Source organism: Sesamum indicum, linkage group LG4 (assembly GCF_026168435.1).
Source record: "Sesamum indicum cultivar Baizhima isolate 11 linkage group LG4, ASM2616843v1, whole genome shotgun sequence".
Taxonomy (NCBI): domain Eukaryota; kingdom Viridiplantae; phylum Streptophyta; class Magnoliopsida; order Lamiales; family Pedaliaceae; genus Sesamum; species Sesamum indicum.
In genome coordinates, this window is record NC_142660.1 from 14,021,200 (window position 1) to 14,043,395 (window position 22,196).

The 22,196-nt window shown below is 29.4% G+C and overlaps 1 protein-coding gene across 1 annotated transcript; it reads left to right on the top strand.

Moving 5' to 3' along the window:
• The first annotated feature begins 16,872 nt into the window (after positions 1-16,872).
• Positions 16,873-19,408, top strand: LOC105160632 (hexose carrier protein HEX6-like). The gene is made up of 3 exons (XM_088879360.1): positions 16,873-17,093; positions 17,602-17,924; positions 18,184-19,408. Exons 1-3 carry the CDS (start codon positions 16,964-16,966, stop codon positions 19,267-19,269), a joined length of 1,539 nt encoding a protein of 512 aa, XP_088735486.1. The 5' UTR covers positions 16,873-16,963; the 3' UTR covers positions 19,270-19,408.
• Positions 19,409-22,196: the final 2,788 nt, after the last annotated feature.

Genomic DNA, 22,196 nt, shown 5'->3' on the forward strand with positions numbered 1-22,196 from the left:
ACTAATTAGTCTTACGTGCGAATCAAATACTCTTTGTGGTCAAACACATGGAATTAAATTCTCCAAACCCAATTACGCCATTATGCAATTCTCCACATTACACGTGACACTTTGGAATAGGTGTAGTAATATATTATACATATACACACATTATACATACAACATAACATAGTGTATATATATATGTAGAGAGAGAGAGAGAGAGAGAGAGAGAGAGAGAGAGAGAGAGAGAGAATAAAAGTGCAGAACTCAAAGTGGGAAGTTTGTGAGGACCATTAAATCTGGTGCTTGGAATCGATGGACTGTGAACCCTTTGTTTTTTTTTAACAATTTTTGGTAGGTAGTGAGGTTGAGACTTTGTACATTGTATGGCGATGAGAGGAATAATAATAATAATGGGCGAGTAAAGAGAGGTGCACGTTTTGTTAGGGAATTCCACCACTAATTATTGGTTTGCTTTCCCAAAATAATAATCTCCTATACCTTAATTCTCTGTCATTATTATTTGATGATGATGATGCTGGTTGTTACTTATTTATCATATTATTCTTTTGTTCAACACAAAAAGAACAAAAAAATAATACCATGGGAGATGTATCATGTTTATATAACTCGAAATTGATTTTTTTATTTTAAATTTTATAATATTTAATATTATATAGTACATATAAAAATTATGTTATTTATTTTATTTTAAAAAATATTATATGTATATTATAATTAAAATGGATGGTACAATAAAATTTAAATAAAAAAATAATGTAATTGGGTTCAAGTCACCTAAGGTACAGTATTGGGAGAAATAAAAATACAATTGTGAGAATCGCTTGAGTTCTTTAATTGCATTTGTTGGATCTTTAAAAAGTTGATTCACTAGTTTTGTCTTCATGTTTTAATATTTTATAATCTAACACTATTGTGGAGGCTACCTCAATATTTTCAAATTTTATCTAAATGTCTCTCCCTAATTCTTTTATTACTCAAAAATATATTAAGATTCGCTCTTATTTTATTTGAATTGTACCAAACTGGTCCGGAGCATGTATAGTTAAGGACTCATGATGATCACTTGACTGGCTCTGGATGGATTATTCATGTGAAATTACATAGCTGGAGAGATTTATAAATACTAGTTCTTGTACCTGATACACAACTTTTGACACTCGGAACATTTTTACGACCTTTCTATTTTCTCTTTTGCGACCTTGTTGACTTGATTAGCATAGAAAGGCTTATCATATTCGGATCAGACCCAAAAGACCTTCTTAATTCACACATGCATCTAACATAATCATAAGTTATTAATTATGATAAGAAAAAGGATAAATTCCCACTAGTGATTTGTGGCTGCGTTTTGTTGTTAATTATTTATAATATTACTTTAAACATTAGTTGTTCTTACCATTATTAAAACTTGTGAGATACATTATTCTAAAAAGCAAAATCTATAAATCACTATATTTATTAGTACATGGGTGGATCTATAGTAACCAAATTAGTTGTGTTTGAACAATTTTGACTAGAAAGACGTTGTGATTCTCTTAATTGGGGTAGTAGTGTAGGGCCTACTATGTATAGTATCTATAACTAATGACTTCCCCCAAATTTCTCAATAACATGAACATGGCCCCAAATCCTCCCCTATCTTAGAGTATGGTTGGTTGGGTGAAAAAAATATGGAGGAAAAGTAAAATTCGATGTATATGAAATTTCTCTAAAGTTTAATTTTATTTTCGTAAAAAGTTGAACGAAAAAGTAAAAGTATAAAGCAAAAAAGACAAAGTATATATTTTCTATTTTTATTTACTCTATTGTCCATATATATATATATATATATATGTAATTTTTCTCTAATTTTTTTCTCCTTCTTACTGATAATACTGTACATAATCGCCAGAGAAAAGATAACAAAATTGCTGAAAAATTGCAATAGTAAAAAATGAATATTTTTATTAATAAAAAATATTCTTGTTCATGTTTGATAAATACTTTTATTAATAAGATTTTTAAATTTTTTATATACTAAAATTATATTAGCATAATATTAATTTGTTTATATTTTAGTACAAAAGGAAGAGAATGGTTATACAATAAATTATAAAAAATAGTATTTTCTTCTCAATATGTTCTTTTCGTACCAAATGAATAGAATTATTTGAGATTTATTCGCATTTCAATCATGCCAAACAACTTAATTCAGTTATATCGATTCGAACTCGGTAGATACGAATTCATTATGACCACACAATTATATTTAGATCAATTGTTAACATATTTTCGTAGAATTCGAGAATGTGTATAAATACTAGTTATTCATACTATAGGTACAATTTCAAATGCCCCAAGCATTCTTACAACTTTATTATTCCTCCTCTTCCCATCTTAATAACTAAAGCATCCATAAGAGAATTAGAGTCGGAACATTTTTAATGATGTTCTAATGTATATTCCTCCCTTAGAAGACACGTAATTGAATTGTCAACATAGCTAAGTACTTTTGGAGCTTTAATAAATAGATTTGATTTTATAATACACTTTCTAAAAAACCCATATACACAACGGTCAGCAAAAACTGACTCTTCCCAATCTGTTTTTTTCCATTCATATACATATAGAAAATTGTTTCCTCCCAACGTGCTACTTTAAAATAGGGATAATTACATTCACACCCCATAACTTATGTTATATTTGCATAAATTATCTTTACTTTTTAAATAATTACGCATACATTTACAAAAAAAATATTACCATCATTTGCACAAACCATTTTAGATTTTTGAACAGTTACGTATATATATACCCCAAAAACACAGTAGAAAAAAAAATGTTATTGCCTACATTTTAATTGTTATAGACTATTAATTATGATTAAAAAAGATCGATGAAAAAATGACTCTTAGTCATGGCAAAAGCATTCACCCTGACTTTTGAACATGGTAAATATATTTTAGTTGTCCTCGCAAAAACCACGATAGATAAACGTTGCATGGCCATAGTTAATAACTATTTACCACAATTATTTCTTTTTAATTATGTCTAATATTATATTTCTTCTGGTGATGTAAATATAATTGTACAAATTACTTTTGTTCTTTTATTGTTAAGAGTGGTTTCTATAATTATACAAAATACGAGGGTAATTTATATAGACAAATCTTAAATTAAATAGTGTAATTGTAACTATTCTAATAAAATATTTGGGGTTAGGTTTCCAATTTGGGTGGAACAATATGAGACAATTGAAGACAACGCACTGGTGCACCTTGCATAATCATGATGATTTTGTGGCCCCAACACAATAAACGCGTTTCAACTTTTCATCATCATAATTACCAATTATTTTCAGAAAAAGCGATTTGACTTTCCACTGGCTGGCAAGAAATTGGCCTAATTGCTAGAGATAAAACAAAAAGCGCTTGGAAGAGAAAAGCGACTTATTCAGCCATTTCCTCATGTCCGCTTTTGGAAGTGGAAAGGTAGGTGCCAAATCCATTTCTGCCCTTCTTCCTTACCATCCTTCTCTCTGTACCTGGTGTGGGTATGGTAGGTAACCACATCCCCAAAAATCCTTACACGACTTTTTTGTTAATTAAAGCATGGGACTGTTAGTTCAAACACGTACTGAATTAACATCGTGAGACTTTTTTATTGGTTACTGGATGAAAAAAATTAAAAATAAAAAAATTAATTTATAAGATGTATTATAAGAAAATTATAACAAACGGAATTAAATTAAAAATGAGCATAATTTGTGGGACTAATTATATAATTCTCCCCCTAAGCAAAAGTGTGGGTGAATTAGATTAGTGTATGCGCCGGCCCATACGGTTACTGTAGAATTATTGGGTAGTGAATGTCCTCATCAGTTATTCAACTTGTGGATTTGAATTCAAATTCACATTGACTAAAACTCATAAAAGTCAGCCAGCTTTAGTTGACGAGTAATTATTACAAGAATGCCTTTTTCCTGATTTCTTCCATCATAATTGCTAGTAATAATTATTTATTAGAAACGTGATTACTGAATTGGGTACCTCCAAATGCGGTATTGAATACTCAATTGAAATATTTGGTTCCATGTGACAAAAATTGAGCTTTTTTGGTTGGATTCGATTTTGTACTGAATTAATTATTTTTTTTAAAATAATATGATATTAGTTTGTTTGTTATAAATTATTTATTAATAAATAATTATAATAGTTAAGTATTTATTAATCAAGAAATTATTTTGTTTTTGTTGTAAATATATATACTAAGATATTAAATATTATATATTATTATTTTTATTATATATATTTATATTATATACATTTTTAAAAGTTTAGAATTTGGTTCAGTTTGGTTAACAATTACAAAAATTGAAAATTGAATCGATATTAATTTTTTTTTCTTAAAATAACCGAGTATTGAACCAAATTTTCAAGTGATATTAGGTAAAAAATTGAATTTCAATTCGGTCGGTTAATTAAAAATTGCACACTCCTAATCCACGTGATCTTTAGATTTGGTAATCAAATAAACTTACTCTTCCTGTAAATTATTGTTATCTCTTCTGAAATTCTGTACAAACGAATATCCCTCGTTTGAAAAATTATAAATATTTCTTCAAATAAAAATAATTATATGGGTCCTAGACAGGAAGGTAGAAATGACTACTTTACCCTTGTTGATTCGTTTTAAAAGAAAAATTTTAAAAATTTTGAGGGTGAGTAAAGTAAATAATCCATCTTGGGCATACTAGTCCATAAAAAGTATTTAAAAAAATTAAAAAATATATAGGACTATAATTCATAATTCAAAGAGCATTATGATCAGATTATCACAAAATTAGATGAAATTTTAATGAAAACTAACGAAATTGACTCGTAGTTAGATGAACATCAGAATGAGGAGGATATTAATTTGAAATTTTTTAACCAATGAAAATATAATTATAATTATATCAAACAACAAGAATATATTTATAATTATATAATTTTTAAAATAATAAAAATATATTTATAATTATCTCTTACATTTGTTTGTATTACATATCAATCCTCTCGAAGAAAAACAGTGAAATAGTGATCCTTGCAGCTATTTGTATTGTGGTCAATGTGTGCGCCTAATATGGCGTATGGACTTTCCACCATAATGATATGAACATCATTTCATAAGAAATATTGTATTTTTAGTCCCATTATTTACAAACTTAACACATTTAATCCCTATAAACTGAATAATTATAATATTTTGGGACAATATTTTATTATATGTGATCAAATATGTCAGAATTTTTATTTTATGGGATAAAAAATACTATGAATTTTTTATTCTATAAAACCAAATATTCTTCATAAATTTTGAGATGGATGTGAATCTAAGGCATGATTTGAAGTCAGAATCGCAAATAAAATTATAGAGAATACAGTTTACTTCCGTGATATGGTAAATGGACAACGATCCTTTTATATAAAAGATTTAGTAAATTATTTCATATTTTTTTTAAAAATACTGTGAAACATCCTCTTATAGAGAATGGTGTAATGCACATGCCCTTTATGTATTTGTGTACGGATTTTAATAATAAAATATTAATTTATATATGATATAAATATTTATATACATATAAATATATTAATATTTAATATATATATATATATTTATATTTTATTTTCCTCTTCCCATCGCCTCCACCTCTCCTCCTCTACCTCTAGTCCCCGCCACCACCGCATCCCACGTTGCCCCATGCTGCCACCTCCCCATTCCCCTCCGGTCGGCGTCTTCATCCTTCTTCGCTCGCCCATCTTTCTTTCTTTCTCTCTCCCCTCCCTCTTTATATAATTTTAAGCTTAAAATTAAATAAAATTTATGTAATTGATTTATTAGTTGCATTTGAAGCTAACATTAAAATCAAGATAATTTATATATTGTCATTATTTGAATCTGTAATAGGGACAATTTTTAGTTATGGTCAAAGTGAAGAAATGGCGATAAACTTGTTTGTGACAAAAATTAGTGACAATATCTAAGTTGCCACTAATGTTATCCACTTCTAACCATTTAGTGACATACAAAATATGCTGTCACTTCAATAAATCATTACTTTTAGGGATGAATTTATCATTATCACTAAATTTATGCCTTTTCTTGTAGTGTAAGGGTTGCCGTTTTATAATTAAAAATAAAAATAAAGTATGCAATACACGAGTCGTGTGGGTTTTTCTTTCTTTTTTTCTTTTTACATCATTTTGAAAAAGATCAGCCGACTGATTTACTAATTATGTTTTCCATAGAGGTTTTTCATTTTACTAATTTTATATATCACAGACGGTAAATTCACAACAAAAAGATGAGTTTTCATTTACATTATAAATGGTCACAGTTTAAAAATCATGTCAATACTATTAACTGTTATTAAATAAAATCAAAGCAAAAATTAAAATTTTTACCACGATTAATTAATATTCGCCGTGATTTTTAACTATAGCCAAAACATTGGTCATGGTTTTAGTCATGGCTAATATTTTGGCCACACTCTTAAGAAAACATTGACTAATGGTTGTTGTGAAGATGTGGTTAATTTGTATTTGCCACGATTTTCTTCTTTTTGTCTATAATAATTAACCATAAATAAAAATCATATTTTTTCTAATTATTGCATGATTGGCTTTTTTTTTTTTTTACTACTTTCATATATCAAAAAGGGTAAATTACATTTGACCCTAAAATTATACAAAAAAAATATTAAAATTCATGAGAATTTAATAAAATATAATTTAAAATAAAAATTAAAGGAATATTATTAGCGATTTGATATCCCTAACTTTAAATCTATCAGTTCAAATATAAACTTACATGTTAAATTAATAAAATCGAGGTGGTTGAACTTAAACTATTAACTAGCAATGAATCAACGGTCAAAGTCGACCCCATCTAATTAATAAAATATGGATCCAGGAGTGTTCTGGAATTACGAACAAGTGTAGGGACCAAATTGTACTTTAATTTAAAATGACACTGAACCCCACAACATATATACATATATATATGCTGCAATAATATGTATAAGTGGACTTAGAAGATATGTTATCCGTAGAGCATGTATTCGTATTCCCCTAACTTTCTATTTCCTGGAAAATTCCCATCTTAGTGCTATTTATTTATACTTTCTAACCCACGTGCAGTATTCATATATATATATATAGTATGTTAATAAAAAATATCGGTTATACAATTATTATTACTATAAAAAAATATTTTTTATGTTATATATGACCACGACTTAAAGCAAAAATTTGGATTATAACAACGGTTAATCACCATTTGTCATAGTTTAATTTAGTTATGGCCAAGATGTTTGCCCACGACATAAAAAATTGAGTTTTGACTACACTACAAATTACCATGATTTAAAAATCATGATAAATCAATATTATTAACCATGGTTAAATAAAATTAAAATAAAAATTTAAATTTTTACCATGATTAATCAATATTCGTTATGATTTTTAGCCATAAATAAAACGTTTGTCATGATATTAGCCATGGCTAATTTTTTTGCCACACTTGCGACTAATGCCCATGGTTAATTTGTATTTGCCACGATTTTTTTCTTTTGACTATAGTAATTAACTGTAGCGAAAAATCTTATATATTTTTTATAATGAACTTTTAGCTATGTCCGGCTAATGTATTGGTCTTAGTTGCAAAAACAATGGGTAATAACTACTGTGTAATCATAATTAATCAGTATTTACAATGATTTTATACTTTTCATTATGAAAATTAACTATAACAAAAAAAAATACTTATAATGGTGACGAGGAATTTAAGAAATTTGTGTATTGATTGAATTTAAGAAATTTCTAAGGATGTCTCAATTAAAATTTTTCAGGAAATTGAAAAGTTAAAAAATATTTCTCTTTTCAACCAAAATTATCATTGTTTTTCATAATAGTTATTAACTGATTAATACATATAATTTGGTATATAATTACTTATCATATGTAGAGCAAATTAGTAAAGGGTTTGATTTTTCATACCGATAATATTGATATTTGGTTCAGATTTTTTTTTTTCGGGCACTCACCCTCGTTAACACAACAGTACGTATATGAGCGTACGATTTTAAGATCATAATTCGCTTACAGTGGTGGCTTCAAGTTTCGTTACCACCACAAACGAGGACAAATTTGATGGACCACATACCATCGACAAGAATACTTAAAATTACTCACTACAGAACTGTAACAAAAACAATAAACCGACAATATTTCATAGAAAAAAAATACCTCATTCTTACCAAATTATCATCATAAAGCTGATCTAGGGCAAATTGAGACACGTACATAGTTCTTAGTATATCTGCAAAATAGTTTTATGTTATCTGGAATGTTCCGCAAACCTCATCTTCATCTAAAGATAATGAATTCTAATAGAGTCAGGCCTGAAAAAGAAGGTATTTTTGGTGTATGTCGCATAGAATTTTCATTTGAGTATGTGAAAATATGAATCAAGTCACGATGAGCATCTGAACCCAGAATTACCACCGGATAATGTGATGCATGTATGGATTTATTTATTTATTACATCATTAAATATTTAAATTTAAAGACTAGTTAAATATATTCATAATTCAAATCAACGTATACATTCAAACAAGATAAAAAACTAAAAACCTACTATAATATTAGATAAATACCCAGAGTATTGTTCTTGAAGTGCTTGGTTTGCCTACTAAAACTTCAAATAGTTACGACTTTTTATGATTTTAAAGAAATTATAAAATGATTTACCTATGAACGAGATTTTCTTTTTGAGGGGAATTAATCTAATTCTTCATAATTCGTTGTAAAATTCCATTGTTCCAATCAATACGCACACAAATTTTCATTTTCAACAGTTTTTCCTAATATTAATATGTTTTGCACGTTCTTGATAATGTGTTAGAGTACTATTGGGAAAAATTTTGTAATTTTTTGAAGAGTAAATTACAACGAGCTTTCCTAAAATTTGATATAATTATGAATACTCATATTATTTAAAAATTACAAATACTCTCTGATGATTGATGAAATTATGTAATTTTTGAATGGAGGTCTGGAATTATCAACTTTCCCTTTGCTGTATTTTTTTTTAAAAAAAATTGAACGAGGTGGATGAAAAAATTTTAAAAATTATAAAATTAAATTATGCACTTAGCCCAATTTTTTTTTTTTTTTAGAAAATAGGTAAAAGTATAATTTATATTACATAAGAAATGAAAACCTAATAGAGACTGATGAATTGGGTTAATTGTTAGACAAACCCTTAAAACTAGGAGGTATTTATTTTTATGTCAAATCTCAGGAGAGCTTATTGTAATTTATCATATTTTAAATTAGTTTGAAACTAGGCCGGTTTAGGGCTTGGTGAACTAGGTTAGAACCTATCAATTTGTAGTTACATAATTCCATCAATATTTCAATAAATTGAGTAAATACACTAGTTCAATCTATATATCAATATTTGATTCATATATCCATAAAACTAAGAACAATGAAATAGATATTAAGAAAATCAAATAAAATGTATAAATTTCGTCAATGATTATTGAACAAATCAAACCATAATTTTCAAAAAAAATATTTGTATTTCAAGATTTTTAACAACACTCAATTCATTATGAATTGTACACCAGAACAATATAATTTTCATTATGGGTAATTACTACAGTCAAAAGTAAAAATTAGGATAAACATATTAATCATGGCTGAGCATGCAATGACTATTAGGCATTGTTTATGCAAGAGAGGCCGTAACATAATTAGCCACGTGTGTTAAAAACTTGACAAATATTTATATCACAGGTAAACTATGGCGAATGCAAATTAATCTTTATTAACAATTAAATTTTTTCATCGAATTTATTTGATAGATAGTATTGATTTGTCATGATTTTCAAGTCGTCAAGTTTCTAGGTAATAATCCATTTCTTTATAATGGTATTTGTACACGGACATGTAAATACACTCCACAAAATTAAGTACATATCAATTTGCACATATGATTATGTATTCATACAGATAACACATAAAACGTATATATTTCAATATTTAATGTCATATAAATAACAAATATGCGTATTTGTTATACATATATTTACGAATATATGTGTATAAGTATAAAATATAGGTAGATTTGGAAGGCATATAATTATCTTTATATGTGGAGAATCCTACCCAAAACTATGTATCTCTGGATATGTATAATCTGCTACAGCCTACACTACAGTGCTATGTAATGTTTGTTATACAGAATGTTTGCCACAATTATCTGACCAGACAACTCTTCACATTCTCCAATTTGTAATCCAGTGTGAGTGGGAATACAGAAAACACTTTGAATTGCACTTTTTGCGACAGAATCAGAGCAATGACATTTGTCGCCAATCACTAGAAGAAATATTATTTTTAGTATTGATTTATTATTATGTTTAACGTAAATTAAGGAGTGTCGCAACATTAATTAATTATAATTGCGCAATAACTATTAATCATTGCTGCTGTAAAAGAGGCCAAAAGATTTTTCACAGCTAATATATTATAGTATGGATATGTATTCGTGAAAATATTTCATTTATATAATGTATGTGTGCCGTACAATTTGCATATTATTACGTGAATGTGTTTGTAAAATATACACAATCATAGATGTAAATTGTCATTACAATAAAAGATAATATTATTGACTTGCATAAATAACGGATAATAATTTAAATTTTGTGACCATATAATTTTAAAAAATTCACTAGTGACAAGAATTTCGTGTAAGCTGTTACTTTTGATAATTAATGACACATTCATAGTGACAACTTAACGACAATTCTCGAGCTATCACCATATATGTGTCGGCAATTGTTTTGGTTGCAAGTTATACACAAAATTTTTTTTGTCAATAATTCTTACTAAGATAACTTTTATAAGTAATTATTACTGTTAAAATTATGAGATATATTATTGTGATAATAATTATTTTTCGCTTAATATATGCTTAAACAACGACAAAATTGAATATTATAATTTGATTTTTTTGTCGCTAATTCTTGTTTGAAGGTACATAATATTTCTATTATATATTATGTCACTATTACATGTAGCGTAGTAACCAATTATATATCAACTTTATTATCATATATACTCCCCCAATTTGGCACAAAGAATTGGAAACATAGCTTTAGATGAGAATAGAAAAAGTCAAAAGGTAGAGCAATTTTGTACTATCAACCTCAAAAATAGTGGTTGGGGTTAGTGATGTTAAACTACTTAGTACTACAAATGAAAAGACATGTTCACAATTATAATTTCAGTATTTTCAAGTGAATTTTTATTTTTTTATTGAATTTTATGGGAGAAGTGAAATATTGTTTAGGCTTAGTGTAATGTTTTGTGATAGATTCTTTTAGGGTAAAATGTAAAGTCACCCCTTTCTATTAGTAGAAAAGAGCAAAAATTTAATGTAAAAAAAATAGTAAAATACCCCTTACGTTTTGAAAAATAAAATAAAAAAAGCCCGTCTAAACTATTAACAAGTGGATAATTTGCTTCATTTTTTGAAATGTAGAGAGCAATTTGTTTAAATTTTTATATAGGAATTTTTTTGTTCATTTCACATATCATGGAGGTAAAATGCATTTAACTCATTTTTTTTATAAAAACAATGATAGAATGAAAAAAAATACATTTTGATTTGTATTTTTTGTTATACAAAAATACGTGATAGAACGAAAATATATTTGTTTTGAGATGTTTTGAGATCATATTTTATACGAAAAGAAATGATGTTTTGAAATAATTTTTTGTATGAAAAAACATGATAAATGAATTTTCTGAAATTTATGGTTCAATCTTAAAGAAAAATGCCCAGACAAACATGGTCTCACAATTTAAAATAAATAGAATTAAAAATGTCATTTCAAAAATAAAAACAAACAAGATAATATATTTTTAAATAAAACGAACCCAATAAAATTTAAACTACTCATAATCATTTAACCTGACGTTAATATTATATTAAACTATGTTCTCGTTTATAACCAACAATAATTAAAAAACACACACACACACACATTATCACAATGTTTGATTTTATTTTTAACTCGTTTTGATGTATATTGTGGAGATAGAGAGAGAAAAACAAAAATAAATAAGTATGTGTTAGAGATAATGTGTATGTTTGGATTTATTTTTGGAAATAATATAAAATAAGTGTGATATGTTTGGTATTGTTTAGTAGGAGACAAAAACTACTGTTCATTTTCAAATTATGTCTCTTTTATATATATTTATATATGTTTGAGTATGTATATAATTTTTTTAGTTGTAGGGCCTATAATTAGTGTAGACTTATTTTGACAAAAATAAATGAGGCACTGTTTCAAAACATCTCAAAACACCATCAAAATTTTCAAAACAAATCAAGGCAAATATTGTCCATGTTTTGGCATATCTAAAAAATGAAGCAAAATTGAAACCAAACATTATGAATATATTTGATATTTCTAACATATGCCGCACTTTTTCAAAAACCGCCAACTTGCAACGCAAAAAATTATAAAAAAGACAGGAGAATAAGAATAAGGGCAACAGTAATCTGACAGATTGTTGAATGAGATTCTTGGACAGGAATCATCTTTCCGACGATTGATCGATCTTGATACCCTTTTAATGTAATGATGAAGTCTATCACGAATGATTGCCCCTCCTATCTATGATCATGAAACTTGTTCAATACTCTTCTGAAGAGGCCAAAAACACAAAAGAATCCAGATAAGTTGGAATATAATTTATAAGTACAATTATGTTTTTAGTCGCGTAAGATAGGAAGTTTAATATTTTTAATTTTTTATTTTATAGAATATTTATGAAATTTTAAAATTGAAAAAACTCAACAAATTTAATTCTATAAATCCTGTAAAAACATAGGAATAAATATATCGAATTTTTTCAATTTTAAGATAATTTTGAGCATTTCATAAATCCGAGGATTTAAATTGTTAAATTCCCTATTATATTGGACTAAAATTATAATTTTGCCTAATTTATGAAACCCTTTTTTATTATGTGCAAGGAATATTTGTTGACAGTCAAGAAGGGAACCAGAGCAAAGACTGGATCGGCCATTGATGATGCAGGAAGGATAAATCTCCACCCACCATCTCCACTACTTACCTTTTGCTGTCCTTCTTGATTGAAGATTTTCATTTTATTTAGTTGAAAATTCAGGGATGAAAAGAATAGGGGAAGTTAATATATAGTTAAAGTCGTGAATTGATATATATATATATATATATATATATATTAATAAATCAATCTTTATAGCGATTCATGATCATCTGATCTCCAGTCTATTTATCTGCCGACCATTGCTTTTTCGTCTTTGATTTGCATCTGATACAGTGCACGCAAATCATGGAAGAGACGAGGACTGTATTGTCTTAAAAAAATAAAAACGAAAAACCTTAGGAATTAAGAATATGAAGTTGTTGTACTAAAGCAGAGGAAAGACGAATCAGGACCAGCAGAGTATTTGCATCTGATACAGTGGAGGAGCAGCGAATCAGGATTTGAGTGTTTGCAACTGTACTATTTCATTAGTTTGGAAAGAATTTTGTACCACTTTTACTGTTGTAAAATTTTGAGTTAATTGCATTTTACCCCTCTATAAATATACTAATAAGAAAAAAGATCTCTTTAAATGAAAAATGGCAACACGGCTCTTGGAACATTTGAAAAAGAAGTTTATTGTTTCTCGCATTAAGGGGTTGCGTTGCTTTTCTTTTTTTAGTGGTTTTCTTTGTGTACTAATATCATAACAAGAGGAATCCATGTACCTGGTAAAAATTAGAAAAAAATAATATTGTATTCGTCTTAAGATAGAGATTTTTTAAATTAAATAGTAATATATATATATATGTATATATATATTTTGTAGCCATCAAAATAGCTAATTATATTTACAATCCGTAGTAATTGGCTCTATCAATATTATGATTAAGTTCCAATGATTTCTCTCTTTAGCAAGATGCTTTTTTAGAACAAAATCGCAAAACTCATACGAAGTCAAAATGAATTATACTTATACAATGATTAGCAATCATAGATAAATATCGAACTTTTACTTGCAAGTAAACGATTTTCCACATTAAGAAAATAAAGGGGTATCAGTTTGATTGTATTCATTGTTTCAATTGCATATATTGGCCTTAAGGACTAGGCGCAAAATTGCAATATTGGTTCATTTATTGGGTCATCTCAACTTTGATCCTATATTTTATCGAATTTTGTTAATGGTCTTGTGTTCCATTAAAATAGTTAGTATAAAAATATAGTAAATTTAGTCCTTTTCTCACTCCATTATTAGAAACTAATTCCAAAACACGCAATCTTCATGCGTCCATTAGCTGGTGATTTATTAGAGGAAAAAATCACCAGATTACTCTCACATGCATCTGCATATCCTCTCAAAATTCTCTCCAAGTCTTCGTCATTCAAGTATTCTACGCAGAAAAAATTAGCCGGATTTGGAGGGATTTTTCAAAACAATTAGCAAATGATTTAGGGGGCGGCCAAGAATTCTTTTTATTGATGTGATTATTGATTTGGCTTTTTACTGTATGCACACAAGGATCATGTGGTGATTATTCCTGAAAATATTAAAACTAAAGCACCACCTAACGCTACATAAAAATCACATGAGTTGTGTTGTTAGTTTCTAATATATTTGCACTAATTGTGTAAATTTTAACGAGAGATGCGACTACAAATAAAAATCCCCTACAACATAAAGTGGTACCAAAATTGAAATAACCTATTTTTATGGGATCAATATTGCAATTTTGTCTGAACTAGGTGGAGAGGGTACAAGAGTGGTACCAAGAAACTAATAAGGGAAAAGAAGTAAAAGTGGGAAGACACCATTGTTTCTCTTTTTTATTTTATTTTAATTGAAAGAATATATTGCAATCATCCATAGAATGGTAAAATGTACCCATATCTATATAGATTATGGTAACTTATTTTTCAATAGAAAAATGAAACTTGTTTTGATTCCTGCCCGTAAAATGGTCCACATATTATTTTCTTTTATACTCATTATCTTCTTCCACATCACCATTACTTTTGGTTTTTCTCTCTTATTCTCCGCTTGCAGATATTATTTGGATATTTTTCACAGTAATAATTTCCACTATAACTCCCTTTTTATTTCAACTTTTCAACCTCTACTTGCATTTTATTTGCTTTTAATATTTTGTCTGTCACCAATAATATCTTAGTCTAATAGTTAAAAGGTTAAAACTGAGGTTTCATAAATTAATATGAGATCATGTGTTTGAGTCTCGCCGGATGTGTGGATATTTATCTTATTTATATGAATTATTGTATTGTATATATCACTATTAGTTGTATTGATTTACTGATTGAATTGAGCATTGCTCACTGTATCGACATGAGTTATTGTAATTTATTTACGATTATTACTCTAAAAAAATATCTTGTTTTTTAATTTTCTCTTTCTTAATTTCTTTATTGGTGCTTTACACAAAAAAAAAAAAGTTTATTAATAGTATTTTCGAAAAATACCTTCAAGAAATAAAAAATATCTAATTCCATAATATTAACTCCATTCATAGGAAATAGGTTTAAATGCATTTTTTGTTCTATATCTTTTGTATTTTGGTATTTTAGTTCTTTATATTTTTAAAGTAGCAAATAGATTCTGTAATTTTTTAATCTTTCTCGATTTTGATCCTGCAGTCGCATTACAAATGTTGTTGAAAAACAATATGTGTCGTGCATATTTTGTGTGATTTACAATGTAGAAAACAGTCAATTCTTTTATAGTGTTTAAATATATCAGAATATAAGCTATCAACTTAATCAGAGAAATTTTATAACTCATTATTAACTCAAATACATGCTCTGTTTAAAAACGGCCACATATATACGCCAGGTGCATAAAATTCACATTATGTATATATATTTATTTATTTTTTAATACACAGGATCCCTATAAGATGCTAACAAACTAATTCAAACTCTAATCACTTGAATAAATAAATCATAAGAGCGTATTTTTATACCGTATCTACAACATGAATCACGTGTATTTAATACTGTATACCAAAAGTTGTACTTGATTAATCATCTTCATTATATAACAGTATCAGAGAGAGTATTTTATACCTTGTTACCGTAGTGCACTCCCATCTCTTCATGACACACATGTCGAATTCCGTTGGTTTATAGATAATTATCTAATTAATTAATCCTTATTTTACCTTTTCTAATTATCCGTCATATCTCCACATTTATGCTCATTACATCTTTAATTTTTTCTCACCAGAAAAGAAGATTTACAATTAATTATAATTTTATTCGCAATGGACTAAAATTTTGATACATGAATATTATTAACTATAATTGAATAAAATTCAATGTAAAAATTTCGATTATTCACTATGAAAATTATTTTTACCATGACTATAAACCATTACAAATATTTTAGCCTCATCAGTAAAAATCACGATCAACAACTATTGCATAAACATTGTCTGTAACTTTCTACTGCTACTATTTATTTTTAACAATAAAAAATAATTACGATTAAATATTAAATTTCTTCTAACATATCTGCCAAAATATTCCACTGTCTCTACCAAAAAATTCCACTATCACCTTCATTTAATTAATTATACCAACTCCTTTATTATTACACGCTTTTAGGTCAATCCTACTACTTTTTTTAACTGTCTAAATCTGATGGACCACACATGTATTACAGTCTGATGCCCCGAAAGCACACTTTTTCGGACCTGATGGTCGGATTTCTATAAATTCACTTCGTGTTGGGACTTTTCAGTACTACTCTAGCAGCTTGAAACAGCTTCTATCCATATTACCTACATCACTATTTTTGCCGGAAAAAAAACTCAGACAAGATCATGGCTGTAGGGGTAGCCATACAAAGCGATGGCAAGCAATATAATGGAAAGATTACAAAGTTTGTGCTGCTGTCTTGTATGATGGCGGCTTCTGGAGGACTAATTTTTGGTTACGATGTTGGAGTTTCAGGTTTCTTTTTCTAAATTTTCCGACAAATTTCATATGCCGTACTTATATTTGTATTCTTGTATTTCAAGGTTTTTAAATGTTGTAGTTGAATTTTGTGTTCTTGTCTTGTATTTCGAACTTGACGTGCATGTGTTTGGAACACTATGAGAAATATAACATTTGATGATAGGGTAATTGTCATTATTAATAGTAAATAGTTATTGACTGTGGCAATGCAACGGTGCATTCATTTTTTTTTAACCGCTGTTAATAATAGTTATTAATTACGATTTTTAGCCATAACTCTTAATATTATAATCAATACTATTTTTTTTCTAATGAAATTTCTTGTATGCTCGACTTTTAATTCGACACGAAAATGTAACAAAAGATTCTGAACGAGTGGAGTGGACGTGACGGTGTTTCTCTTCACTCACTTTGCATGCAGACAAAATTACTCTTGCTTATAGTTATGAATTAAAACATTATTTTTGTGTAATACTGAAGTGTCAAAATTTGAATGATGAAGGTGGAGTGAGTTCGATGGACCCGTTCTTGAAGAAATTCTTTCCAGGAGTTTACAGGAAGATGAAAGAGGACTCAGATGTGAGCAACTACTGCAAATTCGACAGTCAGCTGCTCACATGTTTCACCTCCTCACTCTACATAGCTGGCCTGGTTTCTTCTTTCTTTGCGGCAACCGTGACCCGGAAGTACGGCCGGATACCGTCCATCGTCATTGGTGGACTGTCGTATATGGTTGGTGCTGCCATTGGCGGTGCGGCTTATAACATTTACGTACTAATTCTTGGTCGTGTGCTGCTTGGTGTCGGGCTCGGTTTTACCAATCAGGTAGTTGCAATAAAAATGAATTTCTCCATGTTTTTGTGCGTCTTAAATATGTATGGAAGAATAGAGAAAATGAATAAATCTTGAGGAAAATACACCAAATTTTACAACAGGAGCTTCGATTGAGTGAAGAAATACAAACAGGGGAAATTTAGGAAAGCAGTTAAATTAATGGATATGTTGTTAGCACTTTCTGTAGTCTGTACTGAATGCGGATTTTTTCGTTCAAGTAACACGCGATGTGCTTTCTCCCTGTCTGCAGTCGGTTCCGTTGTATCTAGCAGAAATGGCTCCGTCGAAATACAGAGGAGCCTTTAACGTTGCTTTCCAAATTTGCATCGGCATCGGACAGAATTCAGCTACACTTATAAACTACGGCACTGTAAGGATCAGAGGCGGGTGGGGCTGGCGAATTTCCATTGCGATGGCCGGTGTGCCGGCTGCATTTCTTGCACTCGGGGCACTTTTCCTCCCAGAGACACCAAACAGCCTCATCCAGCACTCTAATGACCACGAAAAGGCCAAGAAAATGTTGCAAAAGATCCGAGGCACTGATGATGTCCAGGCGGAACTAGACGATCTCATCGAAGCAAGTTATGCCTCAAAAGCCATACAACACCCTTTCAAGAACCTCATGCAAAGAAAATACAGGCCGCAGCTTGTCATGTCCGTAGCAATCCCATTCTTCCAACAAATAACTGGAATAAACGTCATCTCCTTCTACGCACCGTTACTCTTCCTGACTATCGGTTCGGGAGAGAACGCTTCTCTCATGGCTGCAACAGTGATCGGATTAATAGGCTCGACTTTCGTTTTACTGGCATTGGTGCTGGTAGATAGAGTAGGCAGAAGGCCCTTATTCCACATAGGTGGAATTCAGATGTTGGTTTCACAACTTATGGTTGGAGGGTTCATGGCAGCCAAACTCGGGGATCACGGCACTATGGAGAAGGGTTATGCCTTCGCAGTTCTGATCCTGATTTGTGCATATATTTCAGGTTTTGGCCTATCTTGGGGTCCATTAGGATGGGTTGTCACAAGTGAAATTTTTCCACTGGAAATACGGTCCGCAGCTCAAAGTATAACGGTGGCTGTTAATCTCTTCATGACTTTCTTCATTGCACAGATTTTCATGGCTATGCTCTGCCATTTCAAGTCTGGGATTTTCTTCTTCTTCGCGGCATGGGTCGTAGTCATGTCATTATTCATATATTTCCTACTCCCAGAGACGAAGAACATTCCCATTGAGAAAATGGAGAGAATATGGAGGGAGCATTTCTTCTGGAAAAGGGTTATAGGGGAAAGTGCGTACGAGGAGACGGAGGACAAGAAGATTGAAGCAGCTTAGTGTAGTAAAGGGGTGCCTATAATGCCCCAAGGGTGGTGTGTGTCCCTTGTTTTCTTCAGCATCGAATAATGGTGTGCTCTGCTTCCTGTGATCCATGTTAATTTTGTTCAATTAAGAAATTTTATTTCTTCCCAAGGCATTAACCTCTTGTTATCTTTATTGTTTTATGAGAAATATTAGTTCAGATTGGGTTCGGCTAAGATTTGAACCAATAATACACTTTTGGTGGGATTAGTGTACAATTCAAAAAAATTGATCAATTACACTTGTCATATGATTGATTTAGTTCAACCCAACCTCAATAGAAAGAATTCTTCTAGTTCTATAGGCTTCTCTATAGAGAAAAGCTCGACATCATCACTTAATCTTTCCCTCTTGGAATTTGAACTTTGAAGCAAATACACTATAGTCGCTTACTAAAATTAGGGAAGATGAAAGAAAAATAAAATACTTTGTGTCGTTAAACGATCAAAGATTGGCAAGGAAATTTTATTCGGGTTTAGAAGAAATTGGTTATGCTACGAATAACAAGGCGAAATTATGAGCTTCCATGACTAGGACTGATTAAGATGCGATTCTTCTACGTTTTATTTAATAAATTTTAATGAATGGTCCAACTCAATTCAATTCGAATGAGTTTTAAATTTTTTTTATTACTCCTACTAGAGACGGGGGCGTTTGTATAGCAAAATCATTAGATATAAGTTGTTTTCGTAATCAGTAGGGACACCCTTTTTCTTATACAGTATTTTGAGAGGCCATTCTCTTCCATGACTGTATATGGGAACTTTTATCGATACTTTGCTCATATCCCATCCAACTCCTACTGCAAGAGAAATGTATGGATGAGTGGACCTATTGGCACAATGTTATTGGAGTTTTTAAAGAATGTCTGCAATTTTTGTTTGTACGTCATTTGTGTATATAAATTTACACTTTAAAATACGTTATAAATAATAATAAGATATATAAACCAACACATCATATATTAAGTAAATAAAGTAAGTAAAATAAAATAAATTTAGAGATATTATCGATACAAGAAATTTGAGGTAAGTGAAATTTTCATATTAATATAGATAGATAGTATAAATCATATACATGAGAAGAAGAATTTGAATAAGGGTGATTGAAAATACATAAGAACACTTTTTGGTAGCTTAAAAAATTGGTGTCGCAGTGTAAGCAACCGCTAATAAATTTAGTGAAGGAATTAGACCGATTAAAGACGGATTCAAAGACAGATTTCGTCTAAGTTTGTTTGGAAAGAGAGACAGCTTTTAAGACAGAATTCGTTCCACCTTAAATATCAAGGACGGATTTAGCTACAGAATCAACCGTGCGACTTTCAGCAACAGATTTTTTTATGGAAATTCATCTCTAATTTTGTTAGTGATCCTTGATAGATTATATATATGTAAGAACTAATTTTTTGTCTCATACAACATTGCATATAAATTATTAACAATGTTCATTTTTTTCATTCATAAACAGTTATTTTTTATCCAATATCAATAATTTGAAAAAGGAGAAATAACACTTTCTTGTAATTTAGGCCTTTTTCACTTTTAATCCCAGTTACGAGATTCTTATTTTTGGTTTAGTAATTTTCAAAATATACATGGCACTATTGGTCTCATAATACCTTTTTATCAGATATTTTAAGTATAAATGCCACGTGCTCGACACATGGTCATCAAGGCCTTCCAACAATCTTTATATAGGAAGGCTTTTTAGTTAGCCAGTACACATAACACAGGCGAGGCGCTTCCAATCTGCGAGTAACAACTTAAACCATTTTAAGTGGATCGAAATTGCCTGTGGGATAAGGTGGACGACCACATCCATTTCCAGCAGAGGAATCCTATGTTATTGCACTTTAAGTGCAGAATCACAGGGCACATTATAGAGTGAGAAAATGCAAAACGTAACATTTCTTTTGTAGAATTGATTCAGGTTTCAACTATGTTATCACTTGCAAAATTTCAATATTCGTGCACAACAGCTCATTTCTAACCTGATCAAGTGTTTGGATCCTCAACGTAACTTAATTAGTAGCATCAATTAGGGACCATATAAATATAAGGGATAATCATACGCCCTCGATCCAACGAGTTTATCATATTCTCTGCCATAGATAGGAGCTACATAACTGGATTATGATGCATGGTAGCTGCCTAGGTAAATTTCCAAAATAGTAAGAAAAGCGCAGTCAGACAGAGAGGTTTTCTTCCTGAATACAATCATTTTTGTGCTGTCTAATGTTATTTATAGTGCTGTCAACTCAAATAAAAATTGGGCAAATGTAGAAAGAATATCAATTAGTTGTCGATCGGATTCTGAGTCATAATGGAAGTATCGTAATTAGGGGTCCAATATCCATAACCAGAAAAATCTATGGAATTTAGAATATTATCCATAATGCATATATTCATGCATGCATGTTTATATAGATATATAGAAATATTCTGTCAGAATTCACACACACACACACACACATATATATATATATATATGTGTGTGTGTGTGTTTCTGAATATATTCTCCATTTAGTATATGGATTTGTATTCTTTAATTAATTATCTCTATTGTCAAAGATTTCAAGGAATATTTAGTGAACTAGAAGACTTTATTATATACATACGTGCATGCAAACTTACTTAATAACTGCAGCTGATAATATTATATATATATATATATATAAATATATATATATATATATATATGAAGAATATTAAAAACTAAAACCTTCGGGTCATTCAAAGATAGCACAATTATGGGTCACGTTAGCTTCATCATAACTTATATGGTTAAAATTACAATTACAATTTTAAATGATGTGTTTATAAATTTATAAAAAAATAAAATATTATATAATTGGACATGACTTGAAGGAATATTATTGTAACCTACTCCTTAAAAGGAAC

What these genes read in the sequence shown, in the direction of transcription:
- LOC105160632 (XM_088879360.1), top strand. Translation starts at nt 16,964, where the DNA reads ATGGCTGTAGGGGTAGCCATACAAAGCGATGGCAAGCAATATAATGGA. An exon ending in TTACGATGTTGGAGTTTCAG is followed by an intron (nt 17,094 to 17,601) that starts GTTTCTTTTTCT and finishes TGAATGATGAAG; the next exon opens with GTGGAGTGAGTTCGATGGAC. An exon ending in GGCTCGGTTTTACCAATCAG is followed by an intron (nt 17,925 to 18,183) that starts GTAGTTGCAATA and finishes CCCTGTCTGCAG; the next exon opens with TCGGTTCCGTTGTATCTAGC.